This window comes from Pseudochaenichthys georgianus, chromosome 14 (genome assembly GCF_902827115.2).
Source record: "Pseudochaenichthys georgianus chromosome 14, fPseGeo1.2, whole genome shotgun sequence".
NCBI classification, from domain to species: Eukaryota; Metazoa; Chordata; class Actinopteri; order Perciformes; family Channichthyidae; genus Pseudochaenichthys; species Pseudochaenichthys georgianus.
Window position 1 is genome coordinate 25,465,486 of NC_047516.1, and position 26,535 is coordinate 25,492,020.

General features: G+C 42.0%; 1 protein-coding gene and 1 long non-coding RNA gene across 2 annotated transcripts in view; one reads left to right on the plus strand and one right to left on the minus strand.

Annotated features, from left to right (window-relative positions):
* Window positions 1-7,619: 7,619 nt before the first annotated feature.
* LOC139435155 (uncharacterized) lies at window positions 7,620-8,659 on the plus strand. Its single transcript, XR_011644416.1, has 3 exons — window positions 7,620-7,654; window positions 7,899-8,063; window positions 8,528-8,659. It is a non-coding gene; the product is annotated as an uncharacterized lncRNA (long non-coding RNA).
* Window positions 8,660-16,754: 8,095 nt separating this feature from the next.
* The window catches only part of auts2a (activator of transcription and developmental regulator AUTS2 a), a 288,131-nt gene continuing 278,350 nt past the window's right edge, over window positions 16,755-26,535 (minus strand). Inside the window, exons 9-19 of the mRNA XM_034099585.2 lie at window positions 25,773-25,999; window positions 24,768-24,812; window positions 23,411-23,506; window positions 23,238-23,306; window positions 22,246-22,275; window positions 21,586-21,657; window positions 20,560-20,701; window positions 20,065-20,145; window positions 19,894-19,977; window positions 19,464-19,704; window positions 16,755-19,308 (exon numbers count right to left, since the gene is read on the minus strand). Of these exons, the coding sequence (XP_033955476.1) occupies window positions 18,027-19,308; window positions 19,464-19,704; window positions 19,894-19,977; window positions 20,065-20,145; window positions 20,560-20,701; window positions 21,586-21,657; window positions 22,246-22,275; window positions 23,238-23,306; window positions 23,411-23,506; window positions 24,768-24,812; window positions 25,773-25,999 (2,369 nt within the window). The 3' untranslated portion in view covers window positions 16,755-18,026. The remainder of the gene's footprint in view (window positions 19,309-19,463; window positions 19,705-19,893; window positions 19,978-20,064; window positions 20,146-20,559; window positions 20,702-21,585; window positions 21,658-22,245; window positions 22,276-23,237; window positions 23,307-23,410; window positions 23,507-24,767; window positions 24,813-25,772; window positions 26,000-26,535) is intronic.

Genomic DNA, 26,535 nt, shown 5'->3' on the forward strand with positions numbered 1-26,535 from the left:
AAGAAGGCTGCAGTCGTTCTCTCCTTCTCCTCTGGCTGCATGTGTGCATCATGTCTCTGTCTCTGTGTGAGGCCTGTGTTCTTGTGAATTGTTAGATGTGCTCCAGTTTACCTTTTCGTGTATTGTTTATTTTAGTTTGCTTTGCAAGTTGGCTGGTGAGCCCTTTTTCTTTTGTCCATTAAAACATCACTTTGTGGCTTCAGCATTCAGTTTCCTCTCCTTTTTCTCTCGGCCTGTTATTTTGTGTGTTTTAGAAGATTTAGAAGGGAACGTAACAATAGGTCTTATCCCGTTTTCCCACTTCTTCTGAGGGGACAGCACGGAGGGGGGGCATGAAGAAAGACCTGCACCATCTTCATCCACGCTGGGCGTTGTTGTTATCACTGGCTCAGTGTCATTTCATTTGACCAAATGTCTATACATTTAATAGATGTTATTATTATCCACCTTTTTGTTTTATGTCCTTTTATTTAAAACATTCTTTGAGATTTCATCTTCTGGTTCAAATTTCAATAAATGTAATTTGTATAATCACTCTTTTGTCTTTATTCTACATGAAAATGTTAGAGATTCCATTCAAATCTGTTGATTATTCATATCTTCCTCAGGCTAGGAATAGTATGTTGAGTTTTTTATGCTAAATGTGTATCATTTTCTCACAGGATATAGAATGAAACAACACCGGTTTTATCCATTGTGTGTGAATGCTTCAGCTCTTCAGACCAACATAGTAAGATGTGAGCATGTTCCTAATTGTGTTGGTATGCAGCCTAGGTCTGTTTAATAAAGAAAATCTGCCACTTTTATATTGTAGAATTTGTTAAATTAAAGCAGTCTTTAATTGTTTGTCCTAAACATAGCAATATATGCTTTTGAAATGTAACATGTCTTTGAAAAATAATAGTATATACAGTTTATATTGTGCATCACCTTTAGCTTGAAAATACATAGATGTGTTTTTTTAATCTATAAAATAAATAGACAGACAGACACTTTATCAATCCCAAATTGGGAAATTATTTAACAGCAGCAGTGTGTTCAGGTATTAAAATATTTAAAGTTGGAATAAAGTATAAACTACACAACACAAGTATAATCCACAGCAATCCATAAGAGAAGTCCGATATTTTCATGAAAACTCCCCAGGAGACACCGACACTAACGTAGCCGAGTGGACTCCGGGTTTGCTGCACGAGTTGCACTGTATGATCTGTGGTGTAGTGGGCTGTCACTCAAAAGCTGAGTAGCCAATGGGGACACACCCCTGAAAGTCCCGCCCACCTGGGATGTTTCTCAGTTTTTTTCTTCTTTTAAACTCATAGTTTTGCTTTATTCTGAGAAAGCGTTGCTTTATCTTTATGATACAAAACTAATCCCATAGTTTAAGGGATAGTGGATAGAAGAATTCAAAAGGATTTAGGAGAAGAGACTGCGGTACTTTAGAGAATCCGAATGCACTTTCACTATCCAACGTGTTTATGATGCGCCAGAGGACGTCATAAATGTGCGTCTGCTGCTGTGGGGGAACTATGGAAACTACAGTTTTCTATACAACCGACTACATCAGGGTTGGGCAAATGGAGGCCGGCGGGCCGCATGCGGCCCCCACCTCCTATTTTTGCGGCCCTCAGATTAATTTATAAACAACGTAATTAATACATTATTTTGTTTACTTGTAGTACTGATACCGTCCACTAGACTCCTAGTTACCTCGCGAGCTGCGTACATGATTTCAAATACCGCAAAATTAATCTGTGACGCATTTGTGTGTATTGTGTTTGTTTCCCGGGAAACCCGGCTGTTGTTGTGCCTGCTGTGACGTTAAATTGTCTCTTGTAATTATTCCTTTACAAGCTTAAAAGTTGTATTTATCATCTGAATTTGGCGAAACAAGTTTAATATTATTAAAACCAAGACTTTGTTTATTTGAAATCAGATGAAAACAAACTGTCACGAACCCTGCCGTGTTATCTATGATTATTACGCTTTTCATTCATAATTTCAGCGGGAGGGTGGGGGAGTGGCGCTGAGGAACAGCAGAGTGCGGTTGTGTTGACATTCCCCTTATTGTGGAATAAGGGGAATGCAGAGACAGGCTGTGTTTTAGGTTCAAGTTAGACAACTAATGTCTGGGTTAGTGTTCATGACTTCATGTTTATGTCATCTTAATGGTTAATCTAAATACACACACATTTTCCGTGCTTTCCAATAGTTTAAAATAGCTTTATTCCACTGTTTAATAACCTGTTCAATACAAACATGCCACTTGTAAAAATGAAATAACATTTCTGTGAACTGATATTTGTTTAGTGAGCTTATTAGAGGATGTTCCTATTTTTTGGGGATGTTCCCTTTGATTGTAAAATGTCAATGAAGATGTCAGACTTAGTATATTTGTTAATAATTACATACAACACATGGAATTTTTGTGTGTGTGTGTTCCAAGTGAATCTGCGGCCCCCTGGTGGCCAGTACATCAATGATGTGGCCCCCACCACCATCAAAGTTGCCCATCCCTGGACTACATGGATGTTTAATAAGAACGAGGGACTACTGTAAACTCATCTAGAGACTCTGCACCGTGCTCTGATGCTGTTGTTTTATGCTTTATGAACGTGGACAACAGAGAAACATATTCTTCATGACCAAAGTTGTAATTGAAATAAAAAAGGAAAGTGAAATGTATGCTCGTCACCCTCTCCCTCCGGTCCACATTAATACAAATGATCCCAATACGTATGATTGTATGAAAATATCTTAAAATAAATACAAATGTATTTATTATAAACGTTAGTCCTTAACATCTATCACTGTGTATATCACCATTCAAACATCTTTTAAAAGTTTAACAAACCCCACACAGCTCAGTGAAATGTTGACTTTATTTGACAATTTCAGTAAAAACGAATGTTCATATTTCTCTTTTTGATTATAATACTGATGAACGTTCAAAACAAAGCACTTTGGCAAGTTACCACTTACGTTTTATAAATGCTTAATAAGCACCGTAACTTTCATGATAGCCTATAACTTCTCCGTCATAATCGTTTGTTTCCGTGAACGGCCGACTGTTGTGTGACGCCGACTGTTGTGTGACGCCAAATGCTGCGGCTGCAATGCATTGTGGGGCAGCATTTTCTCCTCTCCTTTCGGTGAGGGAGGTCCAGTGGTTCCTAAGCTAAAGGAGGTTATAAAGGAAGTTTGAAACCTCCTTTCCTTTCATTTAGAGAATTGGAACGGCACTTAACATGGCTGCCACTGACGTACTTCCGGATCATTTCACTCCGTTAGGAAGGTTCCTAAGCTATATGGACTATTGGAACGCAACCTTGGCTTTTTGTCCTTGCTTGTGTTTAGAAAGTATTGCTTTTGTCTAACAGACATGCTGAAATGTTTGCTTGCTAGCTTTCGCTGCTATGCTAGCTGCTGTAAGAAGGGCCTACATTGGATAGGGTTGAATTAAGTTATTGCAGCGGCTAAGCGCGTTTGTTCTTCCTTTGTTTACTTTACGGGTTCTTTGTGATGCTTTTATACTGTTGTTAGGTTAATACATGTTTTGACAATTGTTTTGTGGATTTCCATAGTTCTTCATCACCCAATGCACCTGTGACACTGAGAGGAAGTTGTGTCGTTTTTGCTCTCAAGAGGACTTTATTCGCGTCAGACATTTTGACTTTTTTTTGTACAGGTGTCTTTTAATTTGTTGAAACAAAAGGGCTCATGCTGCTTATGTATTTCCACTAGGGTGCAGGTTGACAAGTGTATTGGCTGCCTTTTTAACAGAAGCATATTTGCCATTAATCATTTCATTAGCTACACCATTTACTGCTGACTTGTCTTAGCCCACTGCTGAATATCATATTTATTTCCCATATTTGCAGAAGACCATACAACAATTATCTTAAAGGTCCCATGTCATGGCCATTTCTACTGATCATATTTCCATTGTTGAGGTCTACTAGAATAGATTTAAATTGTGCAATTTTCCAAAATCGCATTGGTTTCTCATACAGCATCTCTGTATAGTATGTGTATTCACCAGTTATTTACTCTCTGTCCTAAACGGCTCGTTGGAGCTCCAGCCCCCCCCCCCTCCCTGTGAGCCCAGTGTACTCTGATTGGTCGGGACGTTGAGAGCTCGTTGCTGCAAGGAGCGGACAGATTTCCGGGTCGGCGATACAGCGAGAACAAGCGAAACTCATCCTGAGCACACACAAACTCTCACAGCCGAAGTAAAAACAAGTGTGGCTTAATATTCCATCCATCCATCTTCTCCCGCTTATCCGTGGTCGGGTCGCGGAGGTAGCAGTTCCAGCAGAGAGCCCCAAACTTTCCTTTCCCTGGCCACATCAACCAGCTCTGACTGGGGGATCCCAAGGCGCTCCCAGGCCAGCGAAGAAATATAATCCCTCCACCTGGTCCTAGGTCTACCCCTAGGTCTCCTCCCAGCTGGACGTGCCTGGAACACCTCCCTAGGGAGGCGCCCAGGTGGCATCCTTACTACCTCAACTGGCTCCTTGATATTGAGTAAGAAAAAGGTCTATAAGGCTGTGAGAATGGGTCTGCGGAGAGCATTTCTCCGCGATCCCAACTCGTCTATTACCAGCGTTCAAGGAGCTCTATGTAAGTCAATGGGGACTCCCTGTTAGTTAGCCATGGGATCCTGGTGTGTGAGGTGCTCCGCGGATTGGTCCATTTGTTGTTGATTTGGGTGTTCACACGTCACAGTACCCAGGAAGCAAACAATGGAAAATGAGAAATCTCCAACGAGGTGTTTTGGGGCAGCATAGACTGTGTTAGAGTTTTACTCGCTACAGGGTGTACTTTGAGGATTGTTTTACTCTGCAGACCGTTACATGCATAAACACCTTCATAACACACAAGGGGACGGGTAATTACCGGAAAAGCATGATATGGGAACTTTTAAAACGAATTGTCCTTTGCAGTGCCTTGGCTGGTCATGATGAGATCATGTAGTCATCTTAGTGGTGTAGATACCTCCATGTCCCAGCAGGGTAATGGCCACCTGTTGGTTTGTTCCACTTGCATAAAGAAGTTACAGAATAGAAGTCTATTCCACACAATGGCTGGGATTGTGTTCTGAATCTAGTACATTTCTTTGGAGAAATTATTACCCTCATTTTGCGTTTGGTGGTTAATGCACCTGCAAAATGAGAAGGTCAGAGCCTAGACACCCAATATAAATTCTGTATACTCTGCATTCAAATAATAATGCGTTCCACGTGAGTTGGCTGACTGAAATGTTCTGGTACAGGACGAACAAGTGCAATAATTAAAGTTCATCCGTCTGTATTTCACGGCTAATAAGGCCCTGCTGCATGGACCGTGTGAAGGTCGTCCTAAACTGGTGAAGAATGACACTATGAGTAGCATTGTTTTCATGCCTAGAAAATATCTGGGTCAGCATGATAAACCTTGGATATCTTGTTTGAGAAGCGGGATTACATAACAAGTAGAGTAAATGCAACATGTCTGAAGGCCTCCCGGGTGCTGTTGAATTAACAGGCTTTTGCCTTAATCAGTTGTGAACAGTTCTACTCTGCTTTCTAATGTCACAATAGAGCTGTGTGTTTGCATTTAGAAGGTCAGGGCTGTGAGAACATTACTGTTTTCATTCCTGCCTGCAGAAAGGCTTCACTAGTGTTTGTTTTCCTGTATATATCCTGTTTTTCAAGTATGTTTGACACAGATCTTCTTTAGCGTACTTCCATCTTCTTTAGATTGTGTGTTGTGAAAACATGATTTGGGTGGATCACAAGAATCTATCAGAGGCAATAAAACAAACCTGTATTTTGCTAAGGGGCGTACAGCTGCTTTGGGATTGAACCTGGTGTCAGAATACGTTTATATAATAGTTTAAGCAAATATTATATCTGAAGCCTCATCTTCTCTTCAGAAAAGGGCTCTAACAGCACAGCAGTCTCATTCTGACCAGTGGCGGATTTAGGATTGTAGGAGATCCGGGGCTTAGCCCAGGAGTTGTTGGGGGGGGGGGGGGGGGGGGGGTGCAGGGGTAAAGTGCAATTTGTTGTACAAGTGGGGGGTGGACCGAACATCCTTTAGGGGGGGTCGTCACCTCCTCTAGGGGGGTCCGGGGGCATGCTCCCCCGGGAAGATTTTTTTTTTTTTTTTAAATATTGAAGTTAAAAGCATCAATCTGGTGCACTTTGAGAGCAACATTAACCCTACCTTAATAATACCTTAAAGGGGACATATCATGCTATATTTGAACAATATATTGTAGGGCCATACCTATATAAAGTATATAAATAGTTTTTTTTATCAAAATACCAAACAGATCCTGCATTTTAGCCATGCCTCATTTCGCTTTATTTGCTCTTTCCAGCCCTGTTTTTGCAGGGGGCTGATTCTGTGAGCTGCACCACGCCCCCCTGCAGGAGAAGGGAGTGTGCTTTGAGATCAGCTGCTGGGCTGCAGCGGGGAGAAGAGGGGGAGAAAAATATATCTCCGTCCTCCGTGTTTTATTCTTATATGATTATATAGAGTCATTATTCATTTGTTTTAAAGTTCAATAAATAACAAAGAAGACCTTTGACCAGCACTTTTCTAATTTTGTCCGGAAGATTTAAACTTTAATGGACATGTTGACCGGCGGAAAAAAATCTAACTGAAACTCTGCCGCACGGTCCCCTCGTTCCTTGGAAGAGGCAGAGAGGTGGGTGTTTGTCATCTGCTGGTGGACTACCGGAGAGAATTACAGCGAGGGAGGGATTGCATTGAATTTCAGCAGCGGGAGCTAACGCTTGCCTCGGGAGGGAGAAAAAGAGCCACAGCGGAGAATAAACAGAAGGGCAACCATGGCAACCATGCGCGGGAAGTCTTCTTCGCTGCTTTTGTGGCAGACTACAGTGCCACTTACAGGCCTGGCATATATACTACAGCGTCTCCAGCGCTTTCGAGCGGCAATGGCCGGCCGTGGCCCAACCCCACATTCCCCTGATAGGTGGAGAATTGACCACTAAGCGGAGCACCACTTCTGTGACGTAGAAAATAATTAAAGTCTGGATCAGTCTCTATCAGATCCGTTGCAGCCCCATTTTTAGAGATTTGTGTATGGAGGAAAAGAGAGAGGGTTGTGTTTTCTGACACTTGTGGCGCATTTCCACTGCAGCGGGTAGCCCCGTTTAAGCGTCCTTAACCGTCCTCAAGCGGCCAGGCCAGTTTTTGGTGGCATTTCCATATAGCCTAGTACCGGCTAGCGGGTACTTTTTCCCTCTTTTTCTGGCCCCATAAAATCGTGGTTCTATCAGACCAGGCCAGGGCTGTGACGTCAACACTCGACTGCTGATTGGTCAGAGAGAATCGTCACAAGATCGCGCGCGAGATCATCCCTCGCGTCACATATAGATCTAGAAGCAAGCTTGCAGCATTTTGTAAACGGAGGAGCTACAAAAATGGCAACGTCGAAGAAAAGCACACCGTGGTCGACCGAGGAGGTGACGACGTTCCTTAATCTCATTGGGGATGATAAAATCCAGCGGGAGCTCGACGGAACAACGCGAAATGTGAAAGTGTTCCAGGATTTCTCTGCACAGATGCCCGAACGCTGATTTTCGAGGACTTTCCTGCAATGTAGGGAAAACGGCAACGGCTTTACTGGAGTCCCTGCAAGGTACGCTCACTTCTAACAAAGAAGTCTATTTTATCCTTACATTAATGTTCGACAACCCATGCTTTTATGGAGCCCCGAAGAGCTACATAGCTAGCTAAGGCAGATAGCCTTAGCTAGAGCTATTGTTTGCTAACACCATATGTGCCATTGTTTATGTTCAGTTTTTCTTTTCTATAGTTGTTGTTGCTATTTAGTATTGTGCTGCAGTAGTTTGTGGAATTAACAAGTCATTTTGCTGTTCTAGATGATTACATTGGGACTCGTGAGGAGGAACATTCCCGAACAACGGTTGATGGCAGTGTTCCGTCCACATCGTCATCGAATCCAGAACGGACCCCAGCCGAAGAATCGACACCGACTCAACCACCAACACCGAGTGCCATCACGACACCGCAGCGTGTGGTTCTAGGTAAGAAATAGAAATGGCAAAACGACTGGAATTGTCTTTTTGTTTTTTTAAACCTTGGATCATCCATCAACAGTAATTAAAATAAGCTATACCACTGTGTAGAAATGCTCTGTTACAAGTAAAGTATTAGCTAGTAAGCAGCTAGTACAGTTATGTGTGACATCCTATCATATACCATCCATCCATCCATCTTCTCCCGCTTATCCGTGGTCGGGTCGCGGGGGTAGCAGTTCCAGCAGAGAGCCCCAAACTTTCTTATCATATACATATATTTATATTCATTATCAACAGGCTGGACATAATGTAATTCACTTTCACAATCATTGTAAACATCTAGGGCCAGAACTTTCTTTAGTTCACCTTACTGTTGTTCGGTTTATACATGTTATTCTTATATCCTTGTGTGACCTGTACCTGTCCTGTGTTTTTTCCTTATTGCTAATTATTATCTTATTGTCACCCAGGCAAGAGGAAACGAGGAGGAGAGGATCGGGCCCAGCAGGAACGGCACCATGACTGGGCAGCCGACGTGGCCCGTCTCCTCCGTGATACTTCAAAAAACCTTAATAGTTATTGTACATATTATATATTTTTTATCTAGTTAATTCTTAAATGCAACATTTGTACTTCCTTGTTTATTTATTTTCTTTAAAATGTTCATTTTATATTTACAATTCCATGTATATTTATGCTGGCTGCAATACAGTTTTACATTTTTTATTTGTATTGTTTAATGGCATGCCTTTTTGATACAACATTTTTTTTGTATTTTTATACTGCCATCAATAAAGTACTTCTTTGACTTATCTTATCTCTTGTTGATAATGAATGGCACCCAACAGAAAAAAATCAGATTCACATAATCTTGATTTAGAGAAGATATAAACATACATGAATTTATAAAGCAATAACAAACACCATCAGTTAGGAAAAAGCCCCTTACTTTTAAGAGATTTAAAGCAAGAAATTGAGTTTGCTAGCTTGAGGTCCTCCTCTAAAACATTATTACATGTTTATTTTGTAATGGTATTAAGAATACATGATAAATACATAATACATGTAGACATTTCTCAATTGTAATACCCTCGTTCTACTAGACTCAAACAACACATTCCTTATATATTTCAAAGATGAGAGAACAAAATAAACCTATAACCCATTCAAGCAAGCTTTTAACATGTCTAGAAGAAAGATTGAGGTTATATTTAATATATTATTTTATGTTGTGGATACTTTAGTTTCCATCCATGTTTACAATTGTCCACACTATTTTACACTTGCATTTATGAATATCGTTTTGCTGTGTTTTACACTTTAGTATTTATGTTTATAGTTAGCTTTGATATTCGCTTAATTTATTAGAAAGATTTTCTTTTCATGATCTGATATTTCCTCAAATGTTCTTATTATGGGGCAGTACTTACTGGTGCTTGAAATTCAAATATTTACTAAATATTCAATTCAGATAACATTTGTTTAAAACATTTGACAAACACATGTATATGAAAAAAAAAGATGTATTTATGTTCAATACAATGAATGCAATACAATGCATATGTAGGTATTCAGGTAGCGCATCAAGGACACCTTGATACACTGCTACCCCAGGCTCTGCTGCTGGTGCATTCCACCCATCATCATAGTCCTCTCCATGACTCTCACAGACGTTATGCAGAGCACAGCATGTCAGCACCATGGATTTCACAATAAACAAGAAAACGATCGCTTCCACATCCTCCATTGTTGTGTGTGTTTTGTGAGTTGTGTCGCATTGAAAATGACGCCACTGCAGTTTTACCCAGCGTCGCTCCGCCCAAAAAGCCGATCGTCCCGCCTACACTGCGTTGCTACCCCAGGTCATAAACTGTAATGGAAATGCGCCAAGGCCTCGGACGGCCAGCGAGACAGCCCGAGGCCTGAGCGAGGACGCTTAGGGACGCTTAAACGGGGCTACCCCGTTGCAGTGGAAATGCGCCATTAGTGAGTTCCCTGGAACACCGGGGACACATATTCATGTATAAAAGACGTACAAAAGGGCATTTTGCATGAGGTCCCCTTTAAAGCGGACAAAAGGCACTGGAGAACACTTATTCATTAACACCCTTTAATGAAGCAAACTAATGCCTTAACTCACTCAAATACAGTTGTTTACTTATTTCTGTGAAACGAATGTGCATAGAGTTTTAAAGGATGCGGATAGTCTCACCTTGATTCTGGCGCATTGCTTATCGTTTCATAGATCTATTCTCATCCACCATCTTTATTTGTGACGTAAAGAGTGTAAGAGTCACGTTTCTGACTGTTGCCTGTCAGTTCCGTTGCCTGTCAGTTCCGTTGCTATGGTTCCGTTGTTATGTGTACTGAAACGAGAGCCGGTATAATTCCACATGCGAAAACAAAATAAAATTGGAATACGTTATTTTAGTGTCTTAAAAGTAGACTGAGGTATGAAGGGTTAACGTTACATCTTAGAATAATTTTTAGTCATGTTCTTTATACATACTAACATATAAGGGTATTGACTTAGTGTGGTTTATCTTTTTGTCGCTGCTTTTAATTGAAACTGAGCTGTTGTGTTCATCAGTAAAGTGGAACTTCTGTGTGAACTATTCATATCTTAAACTGCACTGTAACTTTTTATTCATGTATTTTTTATTCATGTATTTTTTCTTTTGATGTTTCTTTTATTATCTTTTACTGTTTTTAAATGCCTTTGTCTGAATGTCTTTCATTTTTGTAAAGCACCTTGAATTGCCTTGTGTTGAAAAGTGCTATATAAATAAACTTGCCTTGCCTTGGTTACTCCATGTTTACTAGCTATAAGATTAACGTTACAGTACATCACTCTTTTTCACTTCTTACTCTGTCAGCCAGAGTGCAGATATCACCATTAGATTCACAAACCTGAAACATCATCCATTTCTTCACTGCTGGTGATGACATTGTTGTCAGCTGCTGATACTGCTGCTGCTGCAGCAGCTTGTGGTGCCGGCTTCGATGAAAATAACTTTCTAATATCCATAACTTTCTAGGCTATTAGCTTAAAACTCATCAGGCACTAGGAAGGATCACTTCTTCTTCAGGGCAGGGAAGGCTACGCAGTACGGAGGCTAATGTCCCGCAGCGGCTGCCTCTCTGGTGGACTCAGGTACTGCACATTACTCCCGAGACATTTAAAAAAAAAGTGAAACATCCGGGGCTTTTCAGAAAACATCCGGGGCTTGAGCCCATGTAGCCACCCCCTAGCGCCGCCACTGATTCTGACCACTGTGCGCAGGCAGAGTCAAAGATTATTGGACACGTACAGTATGTCTAAAGCATTATGCTAATTTCCCTGGATCTGCTGTGTGCACTAATACAGCATTTCATTTTTGAGGCCAGCTTTTGCTCTTTTGATCTCATCCTTTCCAGAATGTAACATCAACCATTAAACTAATGATGAATGGATGAACTCTTGTTTAAGGGCTGAGCATCAGCTTAATCCCAATAGAGGAGTCGACAGTGGTACTGGCCCGCTTGTGTTTACAGGCTTTTTCTCAGGAGAGTGGAAACACCAGGAGAATTTACCACCGAGAGTGGGATGCCTGCCCATTTATAAACAGGCGAGTATTTTTAGTAGCGTCTGAGTGTGTTTGTTTGGATGTGATAGCACTAGACTATGAGCATTCCCACATAATTGTTTTCTTTCAAGGGAAAAGGGTGGTTGATTAGCCAGAACCAGTGCAGTTGTACATTGGTTTAAGGAGATGGAGATAACGCATGGTATACTGTATGATTAGGAAGAAAGACAGAATATCTGCAGGTGCCAGGGAGTTCCATTGCTTTGATGGTATATGATACTCTGCGTTTTGCATGTCATTTCCCAGAGACAGGTTTTGTTTACAAAGGCATTGAGGTGTCAGGTGTTCTTGTTTGCTGATTTCCTGCGAGCTCAGAGAAAGGTGTGTGCTATCAGTTATGTGACGGATGACTCTCAGTTTTGGGATGAATTCCAGGCTTCAGGCGTCAGACAGCTGACATAGAGGACCGTGGCTTTATTTGCTTCTTAGCTGAGCTCAAACATAAGAACGAGACACCCAAGGGAGAGTCGTGGCTCTTCCAGTTTGACAGCGTGTGATGATGACGGTGTTCTCTGGAAGCTAGGTAAATACCAAACATATGATGATGCCATCACAGGAAGTGAACCTGCCAAACTGGTTCTCCTCTCTCAGGACAAATAGTGACAGTGCCACTGTGTACCTCCCTCTGAAACTCCCTTGGTGGCTCCTTTGTCTCACCTCACAGTGTGGGAGTGTGCTCTGATGCCACCTAGTGTTCAGAAAGCTACACGACCAAAGAGACATGCTTATGTTATGAGTGCACAGGTGACATGTAAATAAATAACGTTTCCTTTAAAGAAGTTTCAGATGTAAATCAATTATCCAATCCAGTATCCAATTAGTATCCTTTGTACAAATGTGAAGTACTTGTTCTTACCATAAAGTATTTCCATGTTATGCTACTTTATACTTCAAATATACTACAACTCAGAGGGAAATATTGTACTTTTTCTTGAAAATGCTTTCCAATATTATTTTACAGCTTTTATTTTAATTTTAATGAAATTACCCAGCTGTATAAAAATAAATATTAAAAAGAGCTTTACCTTTATCAGTTGCAAGATTAAAGCGACCAACACACACCATTTTAGCACAACCCATTTTATTTATCCAAGATTATAACACAAATATGCTTACTTTTTTATAGTAGAGCTGAAATTAATTAAATTATTAGTCTTAGTAAAAGATTAATTATGAAAGTCATTTTTTGAGGTAGATGCAAAAAAAATCACTGACTTTCCAAATTTAAATATTTGCAAATGGTTTTTAGTCTTCTATCATTTCATTTTGGACTTTTTGGAAACAAGATGTGATGGGCCTTTTTATTCAAACGTAAGCTACAAAAAACCTAAATTGCATCTTAAAACAACCCGAGAGGTGTTTTTAACCGTAAAAATAAACCACACCAATCCTAAACAAAGAAATCATGACGTTTCAAGATTCTGAAATATTCCAAAAACATTGGCAGCGAGGAGACCCACTACATGAAACGTCTGTAATCCATGGAGTAAAAGCATCCATCATTAAGTGATCTGGAAACAGCAGAGTGGCTTTGTTGTGTTTGTCTCATCAGGCCTCTCTGTTATTGTTGTTGTTGTCAGTTGTCAGTGTGCTGTTTGATAAAGAAGTTACATTCTCAGGATCCCATTTGCACTGAAAGCCCATCGGACCCCATCGGACCCCCTGCTGTCAGAGCTCATTAATCAGAAGCCTCTGTCTATCACACAGTGGATAGCTTCTCTCTGTGCACATTAACGCTTTCTCTCTCGCTTCAGGCTGTGACTTCATGGGATTCTGGATAACGATAAATGTGGCTGCAGTTTAGGGTAATTATAATCACTCTGGCTGAATGAGTAGCTTCGGGGATATTACATTGTTGTGAATGCTCAAACTTGATGCTGAATTTGTGTACCTTTTTACAGAAGTAAAGGGAATTGTAGGATCCTCCAGTATTTGAATCTGTTGGTATTTGTTTTCCTATCGGAGCTGTGTCTCTGCTGGCAGGATGTGCAGACGGGACATGTCCAGGGAGGAAGCTTAGAGATATTAAACCTGTGGCGGAGGCTGAAAGCCAGGGTCCGTCCAGTGGAGGAAGGATTTGTAGCAACATCCAAAAGCAGTTTACTCAGACCGTTTAGGATTTTCTTGGTTACTGTTTGGATTAGGCGGTTCCAGAAATTGCTGATAGGAGCAGATTGCAGCTGTGGCTGAAGGAGAACACAATAGCTGTGATGAAGAGTTTAAAGGGACCTCCTGACTGACGACTATCCTGCACTCTAAATCTCTGAACTGCTGCCCAGGCTGGAATGAGAAAGTTATTACAGTGACATGAAACAGAGCTGAAATGATCAACAAGTTACATTAAACAGCCATCGGTCAATGGTCTAACGTCTGAAGTGTGAAGATGTTCTTTATAACATGTTCTGGGATAATAAGATGAATATCTTTGTTTTCTGTTGTTGGACATAACAAGCTAATTGAAATGTATTTAGCATAACCGATTTGCTAATTGCATATGCATTTTCACCCTCAACTGATAATGTTTTGGCTAAATAGTTCAAACAAATATTTATCAGTTATTATTTTTGTGATTTTGATTTATACACATTTTCTCTCGATTAATGGTGAATTGTTTGATCTTTACATTTTTTTTGAAAATGCTTTCCTTATGTTTTCCAAAGTTTTTGTTTGTTTCTTTCCGTTAACCGTCAAGTGGGAAATAAGTATGTTTTGTGTTTCTCTTAGTATCCTAAAATACTGTTATGTGTGGCTGTGAAAATCATTATGAAGGGCAGACCATCTATTTGTATTTTTTTTTTAGAAAGGGGCAGGTCATATAAGATTGTATTCTTCTCCATGCTCCTTTTCGCTCAATGGCATACCTGCCAACCCTACCGATTTGGGCGGAAGTCTACCGCTTTTGACATGTTTCTACCGCCTACCGACTTAGCTGGCTTTCCCTACCGATTTTCAATATTCCCAAACTATAACAAATAAAAATGACACTACATAGACACTGGATTCGACTTTTGGCGGACACCGTTTGCAGCGTGTCTGTGATCGCATCATACAAACAGTCCTCTGTGTTTCTGAAAGAGAAACAACGTGCAGACCGGGGGTAACGCTGCCTGTCCTCTGCACCCCCGGGGCTGATGGGTAATCACTCCCAAATGAGTTTAAGGGAACAGAGACGAGGCATTTGAGTCCTGCAGGATTTCCCCGTTAGTATCAGTGTCTCGAAAACACATGTTGGCGACTGAAAGACATCCAGTGGTTGGTCTTTTCCTGAAGCATCCTTCACCTACAGTGTCTCAACTGAAAGAGGACCACAAACACACACAAAATATAATACCATTTTGAGATTTGGGGATATTTATCTCCCAGTCTTTCGCTTTTTCTGACATTTTCAACACCAAACATGTCATTAATGTCTGTTTAGTGAACTACAGCAATCTGAAAGCCTGTACATTATTTATATCACACTTTATCAGTAGACAAATGCAGGAAATTACTTTTTTAATGCAGTATTTTCTGACTTATGGCGCAACCTGGGCGCAACACAAAGATATATCGCTCAGTGCAAACCTTTGACTCTAATATGTCATCAACATGAAACAAGAATATGAACCTGGCTTTATCCAATGTTCACACAAGAGTGCTACATCCTGACACATCCTTCATCTACACTGTCTCAACTGAAAGAGGACCAGAAACACATTACAAATATAATAAAATGTGGAGACTTTGGGATATTTATGTCCCATTATTTAACTTTTCGGGCATTTTACAGACCAGACATGTCGTTGATGTCACTGTTTACCAAACTACCACTTTTTCTGAAAAATGCCTAAAATGATGCAATATATGTTAAATACATGGTTTATACATGTAATTACTGGGGTTCCATTTCTTCTGATTATCTAATTTGGACGTGCACATTTGCCGCACGCAAACCTACCTTTTTTGGATTTGGAAAGGTTGGCATGTATGCAATGGTGTGTTTGTAGAGACATGTTTTGTTGGCAATTATTGTACATTTGGTTTTGCGTACCATGAGCGGGACAAATAAAAATGAAATGAAAAAGAAAAATGTCTTGCTTTAAGCAACCAAAAGTTCCTAATATAAATGAATTCTATTTAGGCTAAAACCAGACAATAATTAAAGCTTGATTTGATTGTATTATGTGTACAATATCAGAAGAAAAAGACATTTGAGAATCTGGAACCATTGCTTGCCTTTTCATTAATGTGGTCTAAATGTAAATGACCATAACATGCAGACCAAGGTTAGATGGTCGTTTCATCATGACCTCTTCTCTGGCAGCAGTTACGAGTGTCTTTGTTGCAGTTTGGCGCCCTCTCCTGGTCTAAAGCAGGAGTTACCACATATTCCACTGACAGCACATTAAAAGCAGGTCTGAAAGGAAAGTGAGTGTTGATCCCTGGAGCAGGAGGCATTACTTGTTGGCAGGAGGAAATCCAGGCAATCCACATTTCCCACTAGTGACGAATGGAGGCAACACTTGATTGATGCATGACCCGGGTGATTGAGTGCCAAACATCCATCAGAGAAGGGTGCATGAATGCTGTTTTTATTCAGTGTAATGGGATTGTCAATAACTCCTGCTTCCTCTGAGGAATACACAAGTGCCGTGCCATGATTCACCAGTGAAGGCTGCTGATGTTTAAAGCACTGTTATTGAACCGAGCACAAGCCCTCACTTGTTCAATAGCTGATGTGGTGTGATGTATTATTCTTCTGCCTTTTCCTTTTACCATTACCAAGCAATTTCTTGTAGGTCAGCACCTACCGCTCAGCAGACATGCGGAATGAGACACTTTTAATGTTGTTGGTCTTCAGGCAAATAATACAACATGATTAGAAATGACTATCAAGTGACAGAATCCTCATACCTACGTTATAATTAGAACTTAAAATACTTCTGAGGTGAGAGATACCCAAGGTACTTTATCCTCCATGGGTGTCTAATGTGGAAAGTCATTAACTGTGTCAAAAAGAAATATTGCCTGTTTACTCAGCTCAGTAGGTGGAGGAATAAAAGCCCCACAGACAGAGTTAGTACACATTTTTTAATAACATGGCACAATTTACATAACACAAGTTTAAATGAGGAGCATGCTGAAGATTCAGTCGCTTAATTTTTTTCTCATTTTTGTACATGATCTAGAAAGACTTCACTTGCTTTCCCTGTACATGGGTAACAGCAAAACAAAATGTCATTGAACAATCTTTTTGCAATATGCATCGACTAACCACTATGGCTCCGGTGGACCTTTTTCTGTTAGATTAAAAAACACTGCACGACATGATATCACAGAGTTTGAAGCGCACAACTAAACCTTCAGTGGACTACTAAAATAGATCTCTGCTCGTTAGAAACAAACGGTCCATAGTTTAGACTTGATTTTTTGTCTTTTGATTTTGTAAGTACAACAACTCAGGAAAGCACTTTAATACACTGTTTGACCAACAGAACCTATTTCCAAAACATGTACTTTACACATGTGCTGTAGTGATGTTTAATGTGCTGCATTCTCCCCAGAACAACACCGGTTAGAACTGAGTGAGAAAAAGAGTTAACATTTGTGCTGCTGGCTTTTTACAATATAAATCGTATTACTTGAATTAGCTGTTTCTAGGATTGTCACCACAATTAATCATGTTTGAAAAAGTCATTCTCAAAACGTTTTGTTAAATCCAAATTGTTCCTTTGAATGGGTTAAAGCTTGATGTGTTTGCGTGGACCTGTGTGTCTGAGTTGTGGAGAGAATACAGCTTGTTGTCCTGTATTGTTACACAGTCAGTAGTAATGAGAAGGCGAGCTTTTAGAAAGGGAGCCCAGGCATTTGTTGCATAGTTGAATATGGGGTTTCTGGTACAATGCAACATTTGCATCAACCTAAAAAAAATGAAGGAAATAGCAAAAAGCACATTCTGAATCACTGCTGTAATACTCCTATTTACATGTGTTCAAAGTAAAGCTTTCAAAACACCCTTTTGCATATTTGTACCATGATTTTAATCCATAAAGAGTGAGCACAGCGACTGTACATATTATCTACACACTTTGCTGTCTGTCAGTGCTAAAGTACCTGTACATTCCAAAAGTCTTCAGTCTTACTCCGCGTCACAAGAGGGAGAATGCACACAAAAAGCTGGAGCAAACCAGGAAAACATCTTTGAAAAATCTTTTTTTGTTCCATGATTACTGTCTCTTTGTAGTTTTATACAAAAACATTTCGTAGTGTGGGCATGTCTCTGCCCACTTAAGTTATTCACAGCTATGTTACAGTCTTGCTTTGCCCAAAGCTAAGTGCTTAGTGGAGTTCAGTGAGATGAGGCTCACCGGGCCTCGATGTCTTTGTGAGCCGCTCTGTCTCTGATATCTGTGGCCAGGGGGGTAGTCCGTCTGGGTGAGCCGGGCCGGGCCCCCAGTGAGGGGATAAGAGGGGGCGGGGCACTCAGAGAGGCGGTGGGTGGCGTTTTGTTCATGATGCCGTTCTGATGGGCGGCGGCGGCAGCAGCTGCGGCGGCGGCCATCGCTGCAGCTGAGGGGCTGACCCTGGAGTAGTGCATGCCTGGGAGTCCGGGGGCCATGAGGCCCTGGGCCGGGTGGGGGAGGTGTCCGTCCAGGGCCGGATGGTGCATTGCATGGTGGAGGCGGCCATGCTCGTAGTCCTCTCTCAGCATGTTGAGGCGCTCGCGCTCCTCCATGTGGGCGCGCTCGTGCTCCCTCCTCTGCTCCAGGGCCAGAGCGTGCATGTGCTCACGGTTAAAGTCATGAGGCTCTCGGTCCCGGTACGAGCGCTCCGCCTCGTAAAGTCGAGGCGCTGTAAGCCGGTGCAGAGGGTCGTTCCTTAGCAACATATCCCTGGTCAAAGGGTCCCGCCTGTGAATGTCCAGGCCCCTGTAGGGGTCCCTCATTGGGTCCCAGTGGAAGGCAGGGTAAGGGAACCTGTCGGCCCCTGGGATGGGGCTGATACCCATGAAGGGCGCCACCATTCGAGTCCTCTCGAGACCACTGATGCTGTTCATGGAGTGAACGCTAGCCATGCTCATGGGCATAGGCATTGACGAGGGAGGGTGGAGGTTTGGTGTGGGCGGGGCCTGTGTTGGATGCTCATTGGCCCTCTCTGCCGCTGCATCCTGCTCCTCCTTCCGCTCCTCCTTCCGTTCCTCCTTCCGCTCCTCCTTCCGCTCCTCCTTCACCTTCAGCTCATTGCTCCTCTTCTGGTGCTCGTACGGCAGCTCCCCCTTCTTCTCCAGGACGTCCCGGCTCAGCCCGCCGTTGGGACGCTCTAGGCTGGTCTGCCGGACGTAGGGCGATGGCGTCCCCCTGTTGGACACTTTGTCCTCCGACACATGGCCGTCGTGGATGACAGGTGTGTCCTTGTCGCTGTGCTGGTTGTCTTTGAGCTTATGCTCATCTGTGCCATTGTCTTTCCAGGAGTCTGAGTGCTCCCTCTCCCTGTCTTTGGCCTTGGTCTCCTTGTCCCTCTGGATCTCCCCAGCAGGGGGGGGCAGGTGATTCCTGTGGTGCTCAGGGGGCCGGCTGTGGCCCAGAAGGCTGGGGTTGACTGGCCCCGGGGACGGATGGCTCGTATGGCGCTTTTCCAAAGAGTCCCTAGAAGCATAAACAAAGTCCAACCATCAGTACCAGTAAATTACCTGATCTTTCAATTTTATTTTAAAATAAGCCAAACTAAATGTAAACAAAAAAACTACAAATCTGATCCAACAAAATCTAAATATTTTCCCAAACTCCTTTTCATCACCCACCTGTCTTTGTCGTCTTTACTGCCCAGCGAGTCCCGTTTGTCAGAGTCTCGGTCCCTCTCAAGCGAGCTGGCCGAGGCGCTCCTCTCGGGGTCTCCAGGCTTCAGCCAGGGGGGGGGTGTGGGGAAGGAGGGCGGGGTGCGGTGCAGGCGGTTCCACGGCTCCTGATGGCCACCGTTGAAGTGTTGCTGTGCGTTGGGGCCCTCTTTAAGTCCGAACATGGCGTTGGCAGCGGTTAGGTTTTCAACACGTGGAAAAACAAGACCCAAGTTAAATGCGTATCTCGACAACTTGAATTTTCAAATGCCAGTTCTCAAATGATATTCTGCTTATATTTGAACGCAGCCTGAGCAACTATAACTCTCAAACTTTGATGAATAGATTGGGAACTGTACAAAAGCAACCATGGGAGCAGCCTCTCAGTAAAACTCACTTAGTGCTGGATTGCCCAGTCCCCCGAAGGCAGATGAACTGAGGGTCCCTAGTCCTCCAAAGTTTGTGGGCCGATTGAAATGTTCTGTAGGGAGATGCCACGTGTTTCCATGGTTACAATCAAATCCTTTTCAAAAATGTTCAGATCAAGTGAACTGAGAGATCGTCTTACCTAAGTGAGATGCTGGGGCCAGGAAGTTTCCAGGATGGTGGGCCGGATGCCCGAAAGGACCTGCTGACGGGTGTGTGGGACCTGAGGAGTGAGCGAAATAAACATCTGTCAAAGGTTAAGTATTGAACAGTTATTTAGCATAGCAATCCTAACCGAAATAAAGCTTTTTAACCTTTCTAAAACCTTTACCAAGAACATTCTTTAATAAGCTATATATATATATATATATATATAAATTGACCATGGGTTAGTTATGTTTGTTCATAGCTATGTTAATATTTGGCCTATGCCCAGTTATTTTTCAGTAGTTGGCTAATTTAATACCAATACTAATAGTTTGTCTGTCTTGGCTTGTTCACAGCTGACCTTGTTAACAATAATAAAAGCCTCCTCACTCTGAACAGCAGGAAGTGACAGGCTGCTGCCATGTGTCAGAGAGTAACTGTTGCTAACCATCCATCAATCTGTCTCCCCAGAGCTCTGACACACACTCACCTGCAGCGGAGAACAGTGTTGCAGGCCGTGCCAAATCGGAGGGGTGATGGATGGGGCCAAAGAGGCTGGGGCCCGGAGGCCGACTCAGGAACTCAGGCTTCAGGCCGAAGTCTAGCTTGTGAGGGTCGACCTGCGTCTGCTGCTGGAAGAGAGCAGAGGACAGAGAACACATGTAAAACCCCTTACACACTGCGGTGGATAACAGTCATTCTATATTGAGTTAAACTACTGTAAGTCAGCAAAGGAACGGTGGCCTCGTCCAGGTCTGTATGAGTAATACATGTAAAGTTGTTGCTTTTGTGCATTCACGCCACTGTTATTAAACAACTGCACAGCCGCCTGTTTACAGCAGGGACAGCTGATCACGCTGAGCAGGCTAGCATGGGGGTCAGAACAACTCCAGACCTCAGAAATCTGGAGGAGGACACAGAGGACGAGACGAAGGAGCAGAGCTGGTTCCGGGTTTATGGAGAAAAGGGCCCCTGTGCTGTGGAGGACGTTATGTTTGCATAAATATGTATTTATTTATATGGTGCAACAGTCACACAACTTCATTTTCTTCTGGGAATAATAAAGTATTTTGATTAAAAAAAAATACAGATTTCACTATAGTCAATGTGCTCTTTTCTCCCACAATGCATTGCAAAAAGGACATTTGATGGATTTATTGAACTTGTGAAAAGCTGCTTAAGTAATGGTGAGAATATAAGTCAGTCTTTACTGATGTTCTATAGAATTCAACTAACACATGTGTTGTTATTAAGTGTTACAATAAGACACAAAACTTTTCAAATAAAGAATAAATCTGTAACCAGAGAAGGGATTGAGGAGAAGGCTTCAGATACATCTCAGTAAATAAAACAATTATTGAACAAAAGCTGTCTCTTTGCTGAGTTGAACTGCATTCTGAAGTTGCGGTTGAATTGCCCTTGCACTCATGTTGATATATTTCCTGTATAAAAGAGGGGTGCTCGAGAGAAAAGCATGGAATTGGGAAACGGTAAACTTTGTCAGATGAGTCCTCACCTTTAATTTCTGTTGGTGGTGGTATATCTGCCAGGCGATGTGGACGTGCATGGCGCACCATTTCCCTGGTTTCTATGGGAACAAGACAAAAACATGCTAACATTACTCTCACACATCAGCACAGTGATAGTGGGACTGATACTAATCAACAGAATAAACAGTGGAGAAGTCTACATTGTCTTCACCTATTAAACATATAGGAAGCACTGGTATTTCAACATTGGCTCTTAATAATGCACTTGTCCATTAAAAGGCAGATACAAGACTACTATATCTCTTTTCTGATATTTTCCACATGCTATGCTGTGATGTTTCCTGAAATATACAATATACTTTACTATCTTTTTCTACTATAGTCTTTGTTTTTTCTGATAGTTTCGACATACTATACTATGACATATGTCGTTTTTTATTATCTTCGACATGTCGATGTGGTTTTTTTCTAAATTATTTTCAACATACTATCTGTCTTTTTTTTAAAAATATGTATTTTTTCTGATATTTTTCGACATACTATATACTATGTCGTTTTTTGGTGATGAACTAGTACAACACGCATGCATTTTCAGCTTTAATAAAGACAGCATCTACTCCTTTAGCAAAACCCCCTTCATGCATCATGGTTGTTATTGTGTGTATGTGCAGAGAGTGAGCACTCACCCTGAGAACGGGCCGGAATGGATCCGTTAGCTGCAGGAGGGAAATTAACAGGTTATTTTTGAGTTGTTTTGGTGTCAATCAAATCACTTCTAATTATTTTCTAAATTAACATCCATAACAACTTCACTTTGGGGAAAAGGGTCCAAAACTCATCCCAATGAATCTCTTCAAATCTTTTTATTGTCATTTTCATACGTGGTCCTTAATCCAGATGAACTTTTTGAAAGGTGATCCCAGTCAAACAGTCACATTGGAATGTATACAACCTTTAGGTCACTAGAGCAACATTTAGTTAGTTATCCACTGGCGGGAGTCACCTGGCAGAAATTCTGGATGAAATCTGAATAAAGGGAGCCACCATTTCTCCACAAAAATCTAATCATCATCTGCTGACAAATTTGCAGGCTGACACTGTCTTATGTCAAATGTATATTTGGCACTCAGGCTTGCAGTGTGACATAGCCACATTTCTTTTGTTGAAAAGCTCCACCTGATGACTCAGACTTAACAAACAAAGATCTTAAGGCTACCTCTACACAGGGGTGTCAAACTCAATTTCATCGCGGGCCACATTCACATAAAGGTTGCATTCAAAGGGCCGGTTGTATAAATATATATAAAATAATGTATTATATTACATTATTGCCTCTGAATTGTATTATTATCGGATAGGATAATAATTTAGTAATTAACTACGTCTGAAAGCAGAAGTCCAGGGCAAATAATTGCAAGTCTCTTCAGTGCACATGTCACAAAACGAGGTGCATTGTGGGACATGTAGTTTATGGGCAACCTGCTTCTGTAAAGTGGCATGTAACCGAATAATAAACTTATTATATTCTTTGCAAGCTCTTGCGGGGCCACATAAAATGAAGTCGCGGGCCGGATTTGGCCCCCGGGCCTTGAGTTTGAGACCCCTGTGAGTGTTGTCTATTAGCGTGTGTGTGTGTTGTTGTGTGTGTGTGTGTGTGTGTGTGTGTGTGAGGTCTTACCCTGGGGTCCTTCTGTAAGAATGTGTGTGGGACGCCTCCAGGTCTTGACACATCGAGTGGATTGGAGGTCTAGAGATGGATAAAACAATAATCTGTAAATAACTCCTGTTTTCAAGTTTTCTGTAGATGTGTGTAATGACGTGGGTGTGTGTTGGTGTCCCTGTGTGTCTTACCTTGGGCTGAAAGGCGCCTTGCAGCGAGCCGAAGGGCCCGTTCGGGGGGAGGACGGGCGGAAGGCCAGACATGGCCGGTGGATAGGCATGGAAGAGCTGAGGGAGGAAAGAGGAAGAGGAGGTGTGAGGATAGTTGGGTCTGAAATGCAGTTCCACAAGACAGTGGAGATGAAACACGCAGCGTTGACAGATGAACCTGATGAATCTTTTCCCCTTTTTCTTAGAGTGCTTAGTTACAAATGATTGCCTACATGTTTCACAAACGGCAAGTGAATAATATATTCCCTGCTCATTCCCATTGGATTTAAATAAGGAAAAACATTCCTTTGAAGTGAAAACTAGAATGTTGTAATACAAGCAAAAAACATGTAAACCCAACAAGTGCTTAAGTCTCCCCTAAAACTCTCCTCTGGAGAAACAGATATGTAATCAACCTCTCATTATAATTGTTCTTGCCAATCACATCGGCCCGAGTGGAAAAACACAGTCTTTCATGTTTTCAATGCGCATACTTGCATTGCTTTAATCATGAATATTGCAACCAAAGGGTGAGTTATTCAGAGCGCTTGAGGAGATGCTGTGAGGATTGCAATGCAGCTTGTGTTTCCTTAAGCATCATGTTCTTCTGATACATCTCTATGTTCTATGACAGGAATTGGCTTCAGGGTATTTGCTGCTACCATAATAACAGCGAGGAAATGCTAAGCTTCAGAAATAAAGAACTTAAAAACAAACTTGCAACATCTATTTGACCCAGAGTTGGTCTGAACACAAAAACATGATTTGTATTATATTATTATATATTTCCTTGTAGTATAGCTTTCAGTAAGCAATAATCCAGAGTAAGCCGCTGCTGTTAGCGCACACACACACACACACACACACACACACACACACACACACACACACACACACACACACACACACACACACACACACACACACACACACACACACACACACACACACACACACACACACACACACACACACACACACACACACACACACACACACACACACACACACACACACACACACACACACACACACAAAGGCAGAGTAATACAGTAAGCAAGAAAAGGGAACAATTGCCTCTGTGTTCTATGTTTGGTAGCCACCGTCTCTTTCTGTAATAATGTCTATGCACTCATATTTAACCATTGTATGCATAGTTGCATACACAACAACAACAACAACAACAACAACGTTGCTCCAAGATCTGAGAATCCAGCACTGGTGTTCTTTCATTCATCACATTGTGCCTGCAGTGTTTATTAAGAAGCAGATGAGTGTTGCGTTGGCATGGGTAACGGCATAACAAACAACAGGCAGAGTAAACAGTAGGGAAACTCACACTGTGTCTGTAGAAGGGGTCAACTTTTGTTGGGAATTTTTCAAACTGTAGGAGAAATGAAAGATATTAAAAAGACTTGGAGAAAACATGAGAACTAGACATTTAATGGGTCATTTCAGGCCAACCCAAAATGCATCACAAAAAGCACTTTAGGACATGCTTACGGATCGAAAGTATGATTCAAGATTAAAAGTTCAGCCATTTCCCAAACAGACTGTTTTCATCCTCCCCTTTCGTGATCATCTGAAGCCTTTTTTATCTAGTGTGGGTTCTGTTTCTCATCTGGTCTCCTTTTAGTGGTGCAGCGCGGGCTCAGGGCGAACATTTCCCCAGTCAAGACTAAACACTGCAGCCATAAAGAGCCTTTTTATGGCCTCATTAGCTGTCAGAGGCCTCGCTGCCTTTGAGGTATCATCAGAGCCAAGCCAACTCTCTACGGGCCAGGCAGTTACAAGTGTGTGTGTGTGTGTGTGTGTGAGAGTTTTAGGTCCAGCCGCCCATTGCCTGTGGTCTGACCCAACCAACAGCACGGCTCTTAACACAGGACCTCTGCCAGTAATGAAAACCCTCAAACGGGACCAAATGATGTCATTAAATTCAGAATGAATTAAGCATGTTATGTTCTGAAAGCTGGCTCTGAAGTTAACATGCTCTGGGCAAGTTATTGCCAATTTAGAAAATAACGTCTCCAGTTTGGAGTCCTAGAGTTTGCCAGAGAAAACACTAGAAAGGCATTCTGGGAGAATAAAGGCACGATTGTAGTGTGGATCGACACACATGGGCATCATTGAATTAGTCCCAGAATCCCACAGGCTACAGCGTGCCGCTCACACACATGTCCAACTGTGTACAATCTTCACTCACACTTTCAGTGCCATGCCCGCCCACTCTTAAACATGTAAAACTCATTATAAGAAGACATGTAAAAGGATTTTTGGCTTTGAATCCCCCCCCCCCCCATTGACCCTCTGCAACCCAGTGCATGTGTGTTTTACTTATCCTCACATTTCTGGCAGGGGTACGCACCATGGGTGGTGCCGGGGTGGGCATGATGGCGTGAGGGAAGGGTGTGAAGGTGTGCTGGTGCGTGTGTTGGTGGGTGTGTTGGTGTTGGTGCTGGTGCTGGTGGAACTCTGTGCGCAGGTAAGGGGGGGGGCCCAGCGAGGCGCCGCGGTCCGAGTTCTGAGAGGCCAGGAAACGGGTGTTGAGCTCCTGACGCAGAAGTTCTTGCTCTGGAAAAGAGAAATGGGAGGATGTCAGGAGCATTCTGCATGACAGATTCTGTACGAATGAATGGCCACAGACAAAGTTCGTCCCGGGGACTTCCATGTGGTACGCATTATGTAGTGGAAGATATTTTGATAAATTAAACTTCTTCTCGGCAGTAAGCTTAGTTAAAAAACAACATTCCTTCCCTTTGATATATATCTGTCTCTGATTAAGCCTCATTCTAATGTATAACTTTAGAAGAAGTGAGGCAACATCAATGAAAAGTATACACTAGGAATGCTACAGTTATAATACAAATAATAAAAGCTAAATTCACTACTTATACACACCATCTAAACCCCCTCTATAATCATTCTTCTTATATATATATATATATATATATATATATAAGAAGATATAAATATAAATGTATATTATTTAAACTATTTCTCACTTCCGTTGCATTACAATTCAGATATATTATATAGTATTCCACATTTAGCTGGGTCCTTCTGGAAGACCCCCAGAGGCTCTTGAAGGGCCCCGGACTCATGTGAGA